Genomic DNA, 15,342 nt, shown 5'->3' with positions numbered 1-15,342 from the left:
GGGGGGGGGGGGGGGGGGGGGGGGAGACCCGTTTGCGGGTTTCTCCTACTTTCCATCGCGAGAAAGCGGAGCTCTCGACGCGGCTCGAGCCGCCCGTTCTTCGCGGCATAACTGTCCTCAATTACGAAGCCAAGAACGAAAAGGAACGCCCGAGGGTCTTCAAGGAAGTACCGTTGGGACGGAAAAAAAAAGAGTCCAAAAATTCCCCTGGCGGACCAGAGCAAGCCCGGCCCACCAGGAAGCTGTCAGGTTATAGTTTTCAACCAGCAAAAACATGATCTCGGACGAATCCTCACTGATACACGTAATGCCCCTGCATAAAGATGAGGAAAAAAGTCGGTGGGGAGGGGCCGGACGCCCAGCTTATATACTCGCGCCCGAAAGGCGGGTAACCCGGTGCGGCGTCCTGCCGAATGCGTTTTGGACCGGATGAAAACCCGGGTTCACTGGCTTCCTGGCTCTGGCTGTGGACTTTTCTTTTATTGCGGGTATGCCGAAACTGCTATACGTATCGGGCTCGTCTCTTATATACAAGAGTGCTACTTGCAAAAGAAGGGGGTGACTGAGCTAGTGATACTTGGCCATCATCTTGTTGATGGTCGTTCCCACTCGGCTCTCCTACCAAGATAAACCGTAGCGTGAGATTGAATCTGCCGGGCGAAACAAGAATTGAGTCTGGTGGGCGGGATAAGAGCTGAGTTTGGCGGGTGGCACTAGAAATCCGACTGTGTTTCCGGGGCAACATCATAGACCTCAGATTCATCCAACTGAAGCCACACTCAAGTCTCTCTCCCTTGTGTAGAACAGCCACACTCCTTATGGCATTGTGGTCATTTTCCCACACCGCACCAAATCCAAGAAGATTAGACTCTCAGCTTGTCTAACCAAGACTAAATTCAGGGAATGACGCACGTGCTTGTATTGGCCAGCTACAGACCGTGATCGAGGTAGCCTCATACACTTCACGTCCTGTACGTTACAATAGTGGCATCCCCCAAAAGAAGATAGTTCTGGGAGTGTTCCCTGTACCAAATATCTTGAGAAATGTTGAAATCTGCCGACACCAGACCTCATTCATTCCCAATTTGACGCAATCGGCTCGGGACCTATCCAGTAGTCTGTGCTCGTTGTGCACCAACATATCGGATATGCCATCTGCCGTATGGTTTGTGCACAATTCTCCAAACACATCATCTGTTTGATCGTAAAATGTGGCCTCTCATCAGAACCCAGCGCAAGAAACGGGGAAACGACTGCCTGCACGACCGCCTCTTTGCCGTGGGTGCGAAATATCTTCCGTTCCAAATGTATCGGGCATACTTCTGCCAACGCTATTCTATGTCATCGCCTCATTGATACATGGGACGATTGCGGCGAAGTTTCATGTAGTCAGTCCGGAACAACGACCTCTAGAAAAGAAGACTCCTGCGTTCCCATACGCCTGTATTTGTCAATGAGAGTTGTCGCGTCTTCGTCTGTCATGTCTCTGATTGTCTCGAGCAAACGGGAATACGACCTTGACTTCGACCCACTATATTCTGTTTGGGTGCTTTGGGCGGCTGGCCGCGGAACTGCGCATTCTTCGAGCCCAAATTCGTCCACAGGAACGAAGTAGTTCATATATAGGTCATTCCATTCGTTGGCACTGAGCATCCCATCCTTGTCAGCGCACACATGTACAATACCAGGATCTTTCGTTGAGCAAAAAACCGAAGACCCGCTTTGGACCGAGAGCGGCAGTCTTTGCAGGATGACCGGTTTTTCGATCGGTATGTGCATTCTAGGCTGCGCCGCATGTTGCTTGGTCTCTTCCACGTCTATATGGCTCAGCAGGCAAACCAAAGAAGCGGTTTCAGCAAAATTCAGTGCACTCTGTGATGCGTTAACCATCATGCTTTGGCCATCCCCAGACTGGGTGCGGCGGACGAGGGCCAAAATTTCGTCGTCGTCACTGAAGTCATCATTGTCGCTCGTCTCTTGCTTGACCTCTGGGGCAGCATGCAGCCTGCTCTGTGTCTGGCAAGCTTGGGCCTTCAACTGCTCCAAGACAGACGGAGGACGCCGTTTCACTCCCAACAGGGGCGAGGAAGATCTGGAGCTTTTTTGCAGCGAGAGAAGCGAATCGAGTTGCGGCTGACGTAGAAATGTGCTACTTGTCCGGCTGCATACACTGGGGCTGTGTCTGGCCAGGGCCTCGGTTTTTGGGGCCTCATTTGGGCTGTCGATAGCCGGCGCCTTAGTTTCATGATCCGCATTTGGGTTGTCTCTGGCCGGCGCCGGCTTTGTTTGGCAAATCACTTCCGTCCTTGCAGGGGCTAAACACTCTAATCCGGTCGTCTGTTGCGGAAGGGGCGCGCAGCTTAGGGATTCGGGCGCGTCTGAGTGGTCTTCTTCCGAATCGAGAAACAGGTCGAGAATATCCCGCTCCTTGTTGTCCTCTAGCTTGGCGCGTTTTGCAGCAGAAATCCCTGTCCCTTCTGCGGATTCTTCAGTCGCCTGCCGCATCATGGCACTCACCAGCTGGAACCCGGTCGTGACGTTATCGGGCATGAAGAACCGTTTCTGGACCTTGTCCCGACCAGGCGATATATGGGGAGTTTTCAGCGGTGTCTTTTTCGCTCGCGTTGTGGACGGCTTTGCCTTGGCCGCTGGCTTGCTGCCCGTCATGTACTTGGTGGCGATCTTGATGATCTCGTCGTCGTCCGCCTCTTCACGGATGGCGTTATTCTCCACCGGGATTTCGATGAAGCGCTCGTCCACGGTGAGCGAGAACCCGTCCGGAATGAGTCTGTTTTGCTCGTGCAACAGAATCAAGTTGCCGTTCATGATGTGCTGCTGGATGTACTCGTAGCCGCCCATGGCGCGGTCGAACTTGGCCTCCTCATTGCCCGAGAACAAGAGCAAGACCTTGCCGTCGCGGCTCCTGCCCGTGCGCCCCATGCGCTGGACGTTTTTGATAGGCGAGGACGTGGAGTCGTAGCACACGATGAGGTCCACCTCGCCAATGTCCAAGCCCTCCTCGCCAATGGAGGTGGCCACGAGCACGTTGTACACGCCGTCCTTGAAGCTGCGGATGGTTTCCTTTTGCATTTTCTGGCTCATGCCCGTGAGCTGGGCCAACTCCGAGGATGCCAGGCCGCTGTGGGCCGCCTGGTCGCGGGCGCTCTTGCGCGCGGCCTTGGTCCGGGGGCCGGCCAAGCGGGCGTCCTCCGACTTGGTGTCCTTGGACTGGCCAATGAAAATGTGGGGCCGGAGCCCGGGGCCCAGCTGCTCGAGCGCACGCACAATGTCTAGCGCGGCCTCGCGGAACTCGGAGAAGATGATGACGCGTGAGTCCAGGTTGGTGGTGGACTCGAAGAAGCGGCGCACCTCGGCCACGACGATCTCCAACTTCTCGTGGCCCAAGTAGGCCGCGTCGGCCACACGCTGGTGGCAGAAGGCCATCAACTGGGCGATTTGCGGGTGGTGCATGAACCGCGAGGCCGCGGTGGGCTTGCGCAGCTTGGCCGTCTTGGCGAGCGAATCGGCGTGCTTGTCCTTGAAGTACGAGTAGAACAGGCGCACGCCGTAGATGTTGAGGCGGCGGAGACACTGGCCGGCCACGCCCAAGACCTGGAGAAGGCTGTGGCCGGCCCACTTGACGCCGTCGTTGATGGCCTTGTTGGCCACGAGCCGGCGCAGGGCGTCCATGGCCGTGAACGCGTTGATGAGCGCCGGGTCCGTGACGTCGTAGATGCGCTTGTCGTTGGCCTGCTTCAAGATGGGCGCGATGGCCGAGCACACGCAGCCGATGGCGTAGCGCACATCGTCCGACGGCTCTGCGCGGATGCGCTGCACGGTCTTGTGCTTGAGGTGGCGGACGATGTCGATGCTGCGCTCCGTGCGCACCTCTGCCCGGGAGATGTGCAAGTTGTCGATGATCTCCTGCACGCCGTCCACGGAGGAGGCGGGCGTGGCGGTCATGGCCAAGATGCGGTAGTGGCGGTGGAAGCGGTCCATGAAGCGCACCACGTTGTGGTACGCGTAGTTGCCCTTGGCGCGGTGGGCCTCGTCGATAACCACGAGCGAAATCAGCCGCGGGTCCACGGAGCCCAACTTGAGGTCGTTCTCCACGACCTGCGGCGTGGTGAAGAACACGCGCTTGCTCGCCCAGATCTGCGCGCGGTTGCGGCGCGTCAAGTCGAGCAAGATGGCCATCTGCAGCGGCGGGAGGCCCGTGACGCCGCAGCACGCCTTGATCTGCTGGGCCACGAGGGGCCTGGTGGGCGCCATGAACACGATCTTCAGCTCCGGGAACCAGCGCCAGAAGTTGAGGATCACCGTGCTGGCCACGAACGTCTTGCCGAGCCCGGTCGGCAACACCACGAGCGTGTTGTGGAAGAACGCCTGCCGCACAATGTTGTACTGGTAGTCTCGCACCTGGAGATTGGTGGGGTAGACGTACGTGTCGAGCGCGTGTGGATCGACGCGATGGCGGAGCGGCGCCGGGGGGCCGGCCGGATGTGGCGGCGGGCTGCGCAGGGTGTGCACCTCGAGCACCAGCGGGTCGAGCTCGTCGTCGAGCTCATCTGGGACGCGTTGGACGGAGGCCATGGCTCGTTTGGAGGGGTCTGGTGAAGGCGCGTCGTGCTCATGGGGCCCGCGCACCCGTGCACCACACAAAGCCAGATACATCGTCCCACCCGTGCACCACCAGAGGCCAGAGCAGCACCCAAAACACAGCACGTTTACACCCGTGCACCACCGAAACAGCAGCCAAAACACAGCACTGCTCCCGTGCTAACGCGTCCACCACCCCCGTAGTCATGTCGGAGTCTCAGCCGCCAAACCCGGATAACGGCATCACACCGCCGGACGCCTACGGCGAGCTAGCCACGGCTATACGCAGGATCAAACAGCCCCTTGCCGACCTCTTGGCCTCGCACGATCAATTCGTGCTCCAGCACGTGAAAACCATGAACGACATCAAAAGCATGAAACACGCCAGGAGGCAGATGGACCGTGCCGCCGCACTCAGCACGCGTCCGCCAGACGGCCCGCAGCCCGAAACCGCAAGCCAGTGACACCCCAAGTTTTTGTGTCGCTTGGACCTGGAACGCCGTTCCCGCCGATAACCGCCGGAGGCTGCGATTTCGATTTTTTTGCGATTCGACAAGCCTCGCGGGGGAACCCCCTGGTTTGAGGCGCGCAAACACAAAAACAGCGCTGGTCAAATCCACTGGCATTCTGGATCGGCCCCGCCGACCGGGCCACGTCTGCACTTTTGCGAAAAGAGGGGGAACCCCAGAATCAGGGCCGGCAAGATTGTCGGCATGACTCGTATCGCGGAAGAACCATGGCGGGAAGACACGATTCCAAGGCATGGGCTGCAAAGACTCCTCTCTCGGGGCCGCCCAAAAAGCAATTTGGGTCTGCTTGCCAAGTCAGTGGTGCTGCTGCGATCCTGCGGGGAGGCCGCGCAGAGAGCCCGTACTCCGCGGCGGACGTGATACAGCGCGGTCTTTGGCGCGTGCGCCGTTTTTGCGAACCCTGGTGCTGTGCAGTCCGGAATGAATGCGCCGTTCTCCAGACTGACTAAAACGATCTGCGCAGTGCTGAAGCTGTTGGCGTGGATATATATGCCCCCCAGCCTGGTTGCTAGGATACCGCCAGGAACAAGCACGAGGTTGAGCGCCACAAGCCGTCTGGCAGACGCCTGGCAGCCTGCACCTTTTATACCATACATATACGCCCGACCGTTTGAGAGCCGTGCCATGACATCTTTAGAGTAAGTGGACTAATCACTCGCAGTCCTTTTTGCGTCAGCAACACCAGAGCCATTACTTGCAGATGACTAATTCGAACGCTGGCAGCTGCGAAAGCTTGCCACAAAGAGGCACGCCGGTCTGCACGTCTGTCACGCACTGCATGCCACGAGGTGCACGCCTATATGCAGCATCTTTACGGTCATCTCTCAACACCGCAGGCGACACCGAAACGCCTTCACGCAAACGTGGGCTGCATTCACGGACTCCCACGTTGTCATACTTCGACAATCGAAAGACAGGATCTCCGTCTGATCTGAACAGAGGCCTGTAGAGGCGAGCAAAGAAAACGGGGGCGTCTCGTACTCCGTCGCCATCTCAACGTTTCTTTTTTAGCACTCGGTGTTTGCCGCAACTTGCAAATAAGAAGCCGTGCAGAACGGCGATAGGGCACAGCAATCGCCACGATAACGCCTCGTGGCAGGTCACGTGCCCCACGGACGACCACCGGATCTTCAAATCGCGCAATTTTCGCATTTTCCTGGGGCATCGCCCGATATCAAGGACGCGTTCGTAGGACACAATGACCTTACTCCGCTTTTTTCCAAGATCTAGTACCTAAACGAGCTCTTGGCATTCGCAGCGCAATCCGGGGAGATTCGGATCCTGCGAAAATCGCGCACACGCATCGCGTGCGGCGGCAGTCGGTCACGTGACATGCGACGATAAGCCGGTGCTCGCGGAAAGCAGCCGCGGAAACCGTTTGGGGATCGATAATTGATAATTGCATTTGGATGCGAGCTTCGGCCTACAGCGATTGCTAGCGTATCCCAAGTATTAACCATGGTAGCAACTTACAAGTAGGTTGAAGAATTGGCAATGATTGTGGGCTGGTGTAGGATGTCACATAGTAAGCTCTTGTAATAATAAGCTCACGAGATCAGCTCACATGATGATCACATAATGATCACATAATGATTACATAACGAGAGGTCACATAATAAAATCACATAATAAAATCACATCATAATATCACATAATAATATCAGAAAATAAAATTCGATCCTACGATCTCACGATAAAACCACAAAATATGTCAAACCACACTATTCGTGCGCAATTGTGATTCGGAGGTTCCAGATTCGTCCTTGTTGTCCTTTGGAATCGACCGATCTTAGTCCGCCTCTCCAGCATAAGTCAAGCCACGAGGACGCTTGCAATTCGAAGGGTTCTTTACAATGACAAAAACAATTTTGTGATGAAGATTTCGTGGAAATGTATTGATGCCTGGGTAAATGTAATGTTTATGCTAATGTTATGCTCGCTTCTAAGTTGGGCCAGCCCAAGTGACGGGATCCCCGTGCAGTTCGCCTTTCGTCGTCTGTTCGGGCCCGTTGCTCCACGGGTACCGAGATCCTATAAACACAGCGGGTCCAAGAAATGGTAGTCGAAAGAAATCCCGTTCATGATCTCGCGGGAATTGATGATGTAGTTGAACTTGACGCGCTTCTTCGTGTTCTTTTCCTGGCGCACAAAGCGCCGGCATTCCAGCTTGAGAACCAGCTTCAAGCCCGAGCAGCACTCGTCGTACTCTTCGCCGATATCCTCCAGCAGCTCCATCAGCGAACGGTCATCGAACGACATCAGGTGCGTGGAAGACATGGACGAGACCTCGTCGGCTGCACACTCCAGAATGTCGTCTCGCGTCAACTTCGACAAGTTTGACGAGGTCAAGGGCACGTCGGCCAATGGGCTATCCACGCCATACTTGGGGCCAAAAAGCCAGGTGATATCCAGACTTTTGCTCCAGTTTATAGTGGCGGGCAGAGCCTCACTCAAGTTCCAGATTTGCTTGTACATCCTGCGCCACGAGACGTTCTCTAGGCGCCTGGAGACAGACGAGGGAATCTTGGAGGAGATGTCGTCTTGCGAACTCTTCACCGACACAGAGTTGTTTTCCTTCCAGCAGAGATGAAGGTCAAAGTTGGAGATATTGTTGGGCGACATGTAATCGACGTTTTCGCTGAACAGGCTGCGCCTGTGAATGAAGCAGTCGTCTTGCGAGCGCACATTCATTTGGGATTCCGAGGGATGAATGTTTTTTCTTTGAAAGATGGGGTGAAATGAAAGGTGCAACGTTGAAGAAAGTCGTAAAAGATGAGACTTTGAGGGTGCCTGACCTGGATATGTGGTTTCTTTAATACGCCCATCTCGCCCGCGGACGAGCTGATGCATATGCGCTGACGGGCATGCACAGCGCCCGGGGCCCTGCACACACGCCCGCACGCTCGCCTCCCGTTCAGGTCGGTGACTTTGCGGATTATCTTCTGCGCTCCTCACAGGACAGGCGTCTGTTGGGCTGCGCAAGCAGGGTATGAGCCAAAAGGGTATAAAAGCAAATAGAGCAACAACAGTGGGGGAAGTCCGGCCACGCGCCTTTCCAACAGACGATCCGCGGAAGGATCTGTTCGGAACACCGCGTCGGCCGCACCTTCCCTTCGGATCTGATTAGAAATCCCTTTGTTCTCGTCCCTTGAGGCCATTAATAACGTGAAGCCGGTCTTTGGCTGGGCAATCGCCTGCATGAAGAGTCCGCCCAAGGGTGCGCAGGTGCGGGGACGAGCTGGCCGCGCAGACTTTCCGCATTCGGCAGCTTCCATGCAACGAAACCAAACTTCCCCGCTGTGTGCACGCCTTGCGAGGAGTCCCAAGGGCGTCCGCGGGTCAGCGGTGGAGCTTATCGCCGAGGGCGGGTGAAGCGCAGGCCCCCGCGCCGACCACGGAACAATCTCGGCACAATCGCACCCACAAGCTGCCAGCACCCAGTGACGTTTTTGGGTGAAGCTGGGGAACCCAGATCTGGCGTTTTTTTCTTGGAACCCCGACGGTTAGAGTGCGGTCACGCCAAAACCGCCACGGCCTCTCGCCACGCCAAAGCGCGTTACGCGGCCGTCTCCCGTCGTCTGCCCCCGTCCCCCCACCCAGGGCTTCGGCTAAAATTGGCCCGTTCGCACGACGCCCTTCCCTAGTTCCGCGTTCTTGTCCTGCGTTCACGCGTTCCCTTGTGCCGCCGCGGCTTCCGCGTCTCCGGCCAAGCTGGCATGAATAACGTGTTCGCACGCGGCTGATAACGTGGTAGCACGCGGCTGGAGCAGCCTGTTCATGGACACCGTAGACCGGTCGGGCTTGTTTAGCCCGGCGCGTAGAGCAGTGCCCTAGGCCGGAAAGACCCCGGCACGGGGGCCCCGGGCGTCAGCCATCAAGCCCGAACAGCGCCGGGTCGGCCAACTCGCCGGCGTCGATGCTGGCACGCAAGAAGCGCTCGGCCACGATGTACGCGAGGCGCGAGTGCTCGCCAAACGAGCGGGCGATTTGGGCCCGCACTTCGTTCTGCGCCTGCTGGGCCGAGCCCGAGTCCACCAAAGACTGCGGCATGACGATGTAGCCGCAGCCCACCGGGCCGGGCGCCACGCGGCCGGCGAAGCGCTCGATGCGGCGCTGGATGCGGGCCTGCTCGGCGGACCCGGCAAGCCCCGGGGCAGGCACCACGTAGAACGAGGCGCCGCGGAAAAGCGCCGGGGCGTCGGCGATAGGCTCGGCTTCGGGCTGGCCGGGGCTGGCCGGGCGGTTTTTAGGCTCGGGCTGGCCGGGGTCAGGCCGCCCGACCTCAGACTCGGACTCGCAAGAGTCACGCCGCCGATCTTCATACCCAAGCCGCCCGACCTCAAACTCGGACTGGCGGTCTTCAAACTCCGACTGGCCCGCACTGAGCGGGCTGTCCACGGGCAAGCCCGCAAGGTACGCGAGAAAGCCCGACGACGACACGCCGCCCTCCGTATAACTGTCGCCGAACACGTCGACACGCGCACCGAGCGCACGCTGGAACGCCGCGGAGTTGGCGCAAAACACATACTGCGGCTCGAGCGGCACGAGGCGCCCGCGCCGCACGCACTCGTGGACCCAGCGCGGCCGGAGCACGTCGAAGCCGTCCGCGATCCAGCGGCGCACGCGCGGCGTGGCCACCTCGCCCACAAGCAAGACCGAGAGCACGCGCAAATCGTCGGGGCGCACGTCGAGCCACACGTCCGCGCCGTGGCTTGCGGCCACGCGGCGCGTGTCGGCGGCCGGCACGGCGACGCCCGTGGCGGGGTCGTGGGAGTCCGTGGCCACGACGAGCACCAAGCCCGCAAAGAGCTCGGAGCGGTTAGCGGCCGGCAGTGGCGGCGGCGGCCCGGCCACGGCGTACTTCTGGTAGATGGAGTCGGCGTGGTCGAGCCTGCGGTCGCGGTTGACCCGCTGCGGCTTGCCGGGGTCGCGCGAGTGGCGGCGGCGGAGCTCGTGGTAGTCCTGGAGACTGAGGCACTCGTCGTAGGACTTGTCGTCGCGCACGGCGCGGCACCAGAGGTTGTGCAAGGTGGAGCCGGCCGCGTAGGACGAGCCGGCGGCGGAGTCGACGGAGCGGGCCTTGATCTCCAAGACCACCAGGTGGGCCGGGTGCACCCAGAACGCGGGTTTCTTGGCGCCAAACTGCACGACGTCCGGCGGCGGCGGGCACGCGGCGTGGTCCTGCCAGAACGGGCCGAGCGCGGACTCGATGTGGCGGTACACGGCGGCGGAGAAGCCGTTGGCCACGGCGCAGAACAGCTTGTGCGTGCCGCCGTGCGCGTCGTCGCGGAGCCCGCAGAAGTACGCCGTCTTGACGCGGCCGGTCTTGCCGATGACCACGAGGTCGAGGTTCTCGCCGAAGCTCTCGAGGTACTCGGGCTTGACCTTGATCCACGTCAGGTCGCGGCTGTGCACGCGGTACTTCAGCAAGAGCGACTTGACCATGATGCCCTCGTTGTTGGCGCACACGATGCGGCGCATGTTGGCCTCGATGTCCGCGGGCCCGGCGGCCTTTATCCAGCGGAGCACCTCGAGCCGCCGCGGCACCTCGCGCACCACCGCCAGGAGCACGCTCTTGCGGTAGAAGAGCGGGAGCCGCGTCAAGTCGCGCCCGTTGAGGTGCACAATGTCGAACACAATGTACATGGGCCAGCTGTCGTTGCCCGCGTACACGTCCACGGCGGCGCGCTGCTTGAGCGCCTCGTGCACGGCCGCGGAGCGCAACGAGCCGAACGGGAGCACGCACTGGCGGGCGCTGCTCCAGGCCACCATCTCGCCGTCGAGCACCACGCTGTGCACGTTGTCGGCGAACGCGCCGCCGAGGTGCGGCGCGAGCGAGCCGCCGTGCGTGGTCTCGCCGTACACGGGCGTGTAGTCGCGGCGGCGGCGCGTGTGCCAGCGGAAGCGGCCGCCGGCCATGTGCATGAGCATGCGGTCGCCGTCGATCTTCTCCTCGATGAGGAAGCGGCCCTGGAGGCGCTGCGCGTCGTACATGCGCACCAAGCCGGGGTCCCTGCCCTCGCGCACGAGCGGCTGGGCCATCTTGCGGCAGAGCTCGGCGTACGACACCGTGAGCTTGTGCAGCGCCTGCGGCACGAACTGGTGCATCGGCTGCACGCAGAGCTGCGCCGCCGAAAACCGCCGCCGCGGGTCCGCCAGCGCCCACAACACCGTGGCCAAGTCGCCGCACACCTGCGCGAGCGCGTACGCGTCCGCGTGCCACGCGTCGAAGAAACTGCGCTCGTAGAACGAGAGCATGGGCTGCTGGAGCAAGATCCCAAAGAACACGCGCACCTCCGCCACGGTCATCCGCGCCACGAGCGGCGCGAGCGCCGCGGCCTGCTCCGTGGCCTGCCGCAGGCCTGCCGCCGCGTCCAACGCCGCGTTCACGTCCGCCACCGACACGGAGGAGGCCACCGGGTGCGCGGGGTCGCGCCGCCGCTGCACGAGCCGCAGCACGAGGAGCGGGAAGTCGCCCGTGCCGCGCCGCTCGCGCCGGCCCGCGAGCCGCGCTTTGTGGTGGTGGTCGCGCCGCCAGTGCGCCACCAAGTCGTGGTCCGCCAGGCCTTTCTGGAGCCGCAAGAGCCGCACCACGAGCCGCGTGAGCGCCCCGTCCTGGACGTGATACCGCCGGGGGTCGCGGTGCGGCAAGACGAGCCGCGCCGCGGGGTAGATGTCGCTGCCGAAATGCGTGCGCCACGTGTGCACAAACTGGGCAATGACGTGGCTCTTCTTCTCGCCCACCGAGCCGAACGGCGCCTTGTTGGCGGCGCACACGGCCTCGAGCCGGAGGAAAAGCTCCTGCACCACGAGGGCGAACGGCGCGGGCGCCGGGTTGAAGTTCCGCGGCGCCTCCACGCCGTCTAGAAACAGCGGTGTGGGCGCCAGGGCTGCCGACAGCATGATCCAGGGGGTTGGGGGGGAGTTTACAGTTGGCGGTTGGAAAAGGCGCGAGCGGCGCGCGTCACGTGAGGGAAGTGTGTCACGTGATGAGATCGTGGTCACGTGATGAGATTGTGGTCACGTGACGGAGCGGGCCCAGAGGCGTGGTGCCTGGGTACGGCACTGGACGTTGGATACTCGGGCGGCTTTCTTCTTTGGGGAAACGTCTTGGTCGGTTGGAGGGGCTAGCTTGGAGCGTGAAACAATGGTGTCACTGGATATCGATGGGAGCGGATGCTTATTGTATTACTGTGTGAGCGATGTCTACTTGTATGTGCACCTTGTTTAACTCCACCAAACCTGTCAGGGACTTGACATAGGGGTCATGTATTACTATTTGATCACTCATATGTCCCGTGAAGTTTCTAACATTGAGGTCGTAAAATCCAGTGGCTCCAGTGGCCCTCTGTCCCCGAGATAATGGTTACTGCATTCGGGGCAGTGTCCACTCTTACCGTGGCATCCTTTGGTTTGTACCGATTTACTATTTGCTGGCTCATTTTCAAGCTCACAGCCTGGTCACTCAACGCCCCTGGTTTGCCGTATCTGGCCTTACCGCTTCAGATTTCTTCGACTCAGTTCGCAGCCCTCGCTCCATCGGGAATAAATTTGGTGGAGGCTGCGTTTCCTGCGGAACACTCTTACCATGCCATTTACGATGATGCGTTCACCTTTGTTCACACACATGATACCATCTTTGACTTTGTGTTAACCAACATGGTTTGACTACTCCAGGAATGCGGATGGCTTCGCCCTTATTCCTGCGCCTCTCAGTTGTTGCACTTCCTTTGTTCCTCCCGCTCATACGCGGTGTCTTCTCAATTCTTTGACGCTTCTTTTTTTGGGCCCCTGTTTTTTTCGTCCTCCGCCATACCCTCCGCCGTTTTTTCCGGCTTGCACGGGCTATTTCCCGTCGTTTCTTTCTAAAAGAGATTCTGCTCAGTGGAGGCGCATTGAAGGCTTGGACCGTCTCATATCCAGCGTTCGGAACCTCACCCACGCTATTGAGGTTAATACTGGACGTTCAACACCCGCGGGGCTCCCTTTCGCGTCCCTTGGCTTCACTTCCGAGCCCCTTGTATGGCTCCACCAATTCGTGCGTGTGTGTGTTTTGATTTACACTTGGCCTGCTCCTCGTTCGATTTCATATTTGTATGCTGCCGCTCTTTTGGTCCTCCTTTATCTACTCTCAAAGGGTATTCGGCGTGCACGGTCACAAACTTACCCAACAGTTCGGAGACCAATGATGTATAACCTCTCATGCCTTGATTTTCTGTCCAGGTCTGCGTTTGTTGCCTCCTTAGCCCCGCAGATCCGACACAAGCCCCGGTTCAACGCACTTGCGTTATACTCTGCTATTTTGCGAGCTGCCGAGAATAAGGACTGGCCGGATCGAGCCGCTTTTCGCTCTTTCAGGTCACAACTTCGCCGTGTTCGGTCGAACTGCCAATTCTTGTCAGCATTTCTTGCTTGGAAGATTCCCCCCGAACAACTCAACGCTCTTGTTGCAGATCACAAAGCTCGTTGCTTAGCCATGCAAACCCCCGCTCTCACTTCTTGGGAGACCCGGGATGTCCTTCGCACATTGGATACCTTACCGTTTGTGGAAACCGAGTTCGCGTCCGTCTATGAGTTTCTCACACAGAAGGGCGCATTGTCTACGCCCGCTATTGCTACGGTGCTTGCAGGACTCTACAAGACAAGCCCATCGTATTTTCCGTTTTTCAAAGCCCTCGATGCCCAATGGTGGCATCTTGCTATCGCCATCCCTGGTCGCCCGCTTTACAGACCGCGTGGCCAGTCCCTTATTCGGGGAGCCCGTTTCCGTCGTGCTAATCCTACTCCGGCAGAAGCAGCTGCCATCGTTTCTAACTCAAAAGTCGAGCCCGATGCAGCTACTTTCTCTTATTGTTCACCGGCTCTAATTGCTCCACGGTCGTTCCGCTCTGTTACATACTGGGATCAGGGTTCATGTATATCCTTTATTTTTCAGAAGCTCGTTGCGTCCCTTGGAGAGAAACCAGTGATCAAATAGTAATACATAACCCCTATGTCCCGTGAAGTTCCTAACAAAACCCTAGGTTTGTTTGATCCCCTCCGGTATGAATTTGTGTTTCGAGTTTTGGTTTCGTATTCTGTGTTTCGTATTTTGGTTTCGTATCTTGTGTTTCGTATCCTGTGTTTCGTATTTTGGTTTCGTATTTTGGTTTCGTATTTTGGTTTCGATTTGGTTTCGTGTGTTTCGTAATCTGTGTTATAACGCCAGGTCTTTTCCATGTATGTAGCAAAAGAACACCTGCCCTCTTTGTCTAATTTCCTCTTCATCCCATATCAAACTCTCGCTCATAGCCTCTATTCCCTAACACCTGAAGATCTATTTTGCGGACATGGTGTGGATGGAGTCCGCATCGCCAGACTACGACCAAGCTAAGAAGTTCGGTGGCAAGATGATCCGACCAGTCATACTACTTGTCACGATCTTCCAACTGGAACACTGCCATGAACTCGCAAGACCAGGAGATATACTTTTCCAGACTTGCCAAACTCGGCTGCGTGTGGCAATTCATTTTTCGGCCGGTTTACATACCACCGCCTTGGCCGTGGACTCGTTCGCCAAGAATTACGCCGAGATTGGTATGAAGGCCTACGGCCAGCAAGTCCAGAATCCAGAGCTCTGTGTTGCCATCAAAAGCAAAATAAATAAGCATAAAGTGAAAGAACACTTTCTGGGGCCAAGGCCCAAGGATCAAATATCCATACATTTTGGATGGCAGCACGCTGAGACCTGTGATGCCGTTGTCTCGAGCCTATGCAGCCTAAGCCAAGTCCCTCCAAAACTTTTCTTGGTGCCTCTGTTAGTCCTATTACTCTCACTAGTACTCTCACTGGTACTCTCACTAGTACTCTCACTAGTACTCTCACTATTACTCTCACTATTACTCTCACAATCACTCTCTTTAGTACGCTTGTGGAACCGCTGAAAATGGTGCAAAAAACAGCTTTCAAACGGCGATTCTTCTGCTTTTAAAAACAGGTTTTCTCGCCATTTCGTACTGAGTGTCAAAAATATTTACGAATTTTTGGCAACAAGAAACTCCCTAGGTTTAAATTCCCGAAGGGCTGTATGGATGTGCGCTCAACTTCTATGATTATGCATTCACAACGGGATCCGAAAACCAGGTTGCGCAAACTGTTGTTCTAGTACACGTGGCCCTGATACTGCAACACCAGTGGGTAATATCAGAAAGCACTCCTCTTAAACAAATAACTG

The 15,342-nt window shown here is 57.9% G+C and overlaps 5 protein-coding genes across 5 annotated transcripts; 1 reads left to right on the top strand and 4 right to left on the bottom strand.

Moving 5' to 3' along the window:
• Positions 1–880: 880 nt before the first annotated feature.
• On the bottom strand, positions 881–4,593 carry MPH1 (3'-5' DNA helicase; the record flags this gene model as incomplete). The annotated part of the gene is made up of 3 exons (XM_018858715.1): positions 881–929; positions 1,913–2,266; positions 2,324–4,593. 3 exons carry the CDS (start codon positions 4,591–4,593, stop codon positions 881–883), a joined length of 2,673 nt encoding a protein of 890 aa, XP_018712497.1.
• Positions 4,594–4,771: 178 nt separating this feature from the next.
• Positions 4,772–5,728, bottom strand: METBIDRAFT_144466 (uncharacterized protein). Its single transcript, XM_018854505.1, has 2 exons — positions 5,704–5,728; positions 4,772–5,630 (listed from the first exon to the last, which is right to left on the bottom strand). The coding sequence occupies exon 2, from the start codon at positions 5,361–5,363 to the stop codon at positions 4,869–4,871; it is 495 nt and encodes a 164-aa protein (XP_018712496.1). The 5' UTR covers positions 5,364–5,630; positions 5,704–5,728; the 3' UTR covers positions 4,772–4,868.
• A 1,432-nt stretch (positions 5,729–7,160) lies between these two features.
• On the bottom strand, positions 7,161–7,954 carry METBIDRAFT_77519 (uncharacterized protein; the record flags this gene model as incomplete). The annotated part of the gene is made up of 2 exons (XM_018858714.1): positions 7,161–7,801; positions 7,951–7,954. The coding sequence occupies 2 exons, from the start codon at positions 7,952–7,954 to the stop codon at positions 7,161–7,163; spliced, it is 645 nt and encodes a 214-aa protein (XP_018712495.1).
• Positions 7,955–8,996: 1,042 nt separating this feature from the next.
• On the bottom strand, positions 8,997–12,032 carry LIG4 (DNA ligase (ATP); the record flags this gene model as incomplete). Its single annotated transcript, XM_018857298.1, has 2 exons — positions 8,997–9,350; positions 9,468–12,032. The coding sequence occupies 2 exons, from the start codon at positions 12,030–12,032 to the stop codon at positions 8,997–8,999; spliced, it is 2,919 nt and encodes a 972-aa protein (XP_018712494.1).
• A 1,285-nt stretch (positions 12,033–13,317) lies between these two features.
• METBIDRAFT_10902 (uncharacterized protein) lies at positions 13,318–15,052 on the top strand (the record flags this gene model as incomplete). The annotated part of the gene is made up of 3 exons (XM_018853878.1): positions 13,318–14,044; positions 14,338–14,348; positions 14,444–15,052. The coding sequence occupies 3 exons, from the start codon at positions 13,318–13,320 to the stop codon at positions 15,050–15,052; spliced, it is 1,347 nt and encodes a 448-aa protein (XP_018712493.1).
• Positions 15,053–15,342: the final 290 nt, after the last annotated feature.

This window comes from Metschnikowia bicuspidata (genome assembly GCF_001664035.1).
Source record: "Metschnikowia bicuspidata var. bicuspidata NRRL YB-4993 chromosome Unknown METBIscaffold_2, whole genome shotgun sequence".
NCBI lineage: Eukaryota > Fungi > Ascomycota > Pichiomycetes > Serinales > Metschnikowiaceae > Metschnikowia > Metschnikowia bicuspidata.
The sequence above is the reverse complement of the archived record's forward strand: the minus strand, read 5'-3'. Positions and strand labels throughout refer to the sequence as shown.

Excerpts from the sequence above, each read along its gene's own strand:
- METBIDRAFT_144466 (XM_018854505.1), bottom strand. The coding sequence starts at position 5,363 with ATGCCTTGGAATCGTGTCTTCCCGCCATGGTTCTTCCGCGATACGAGT.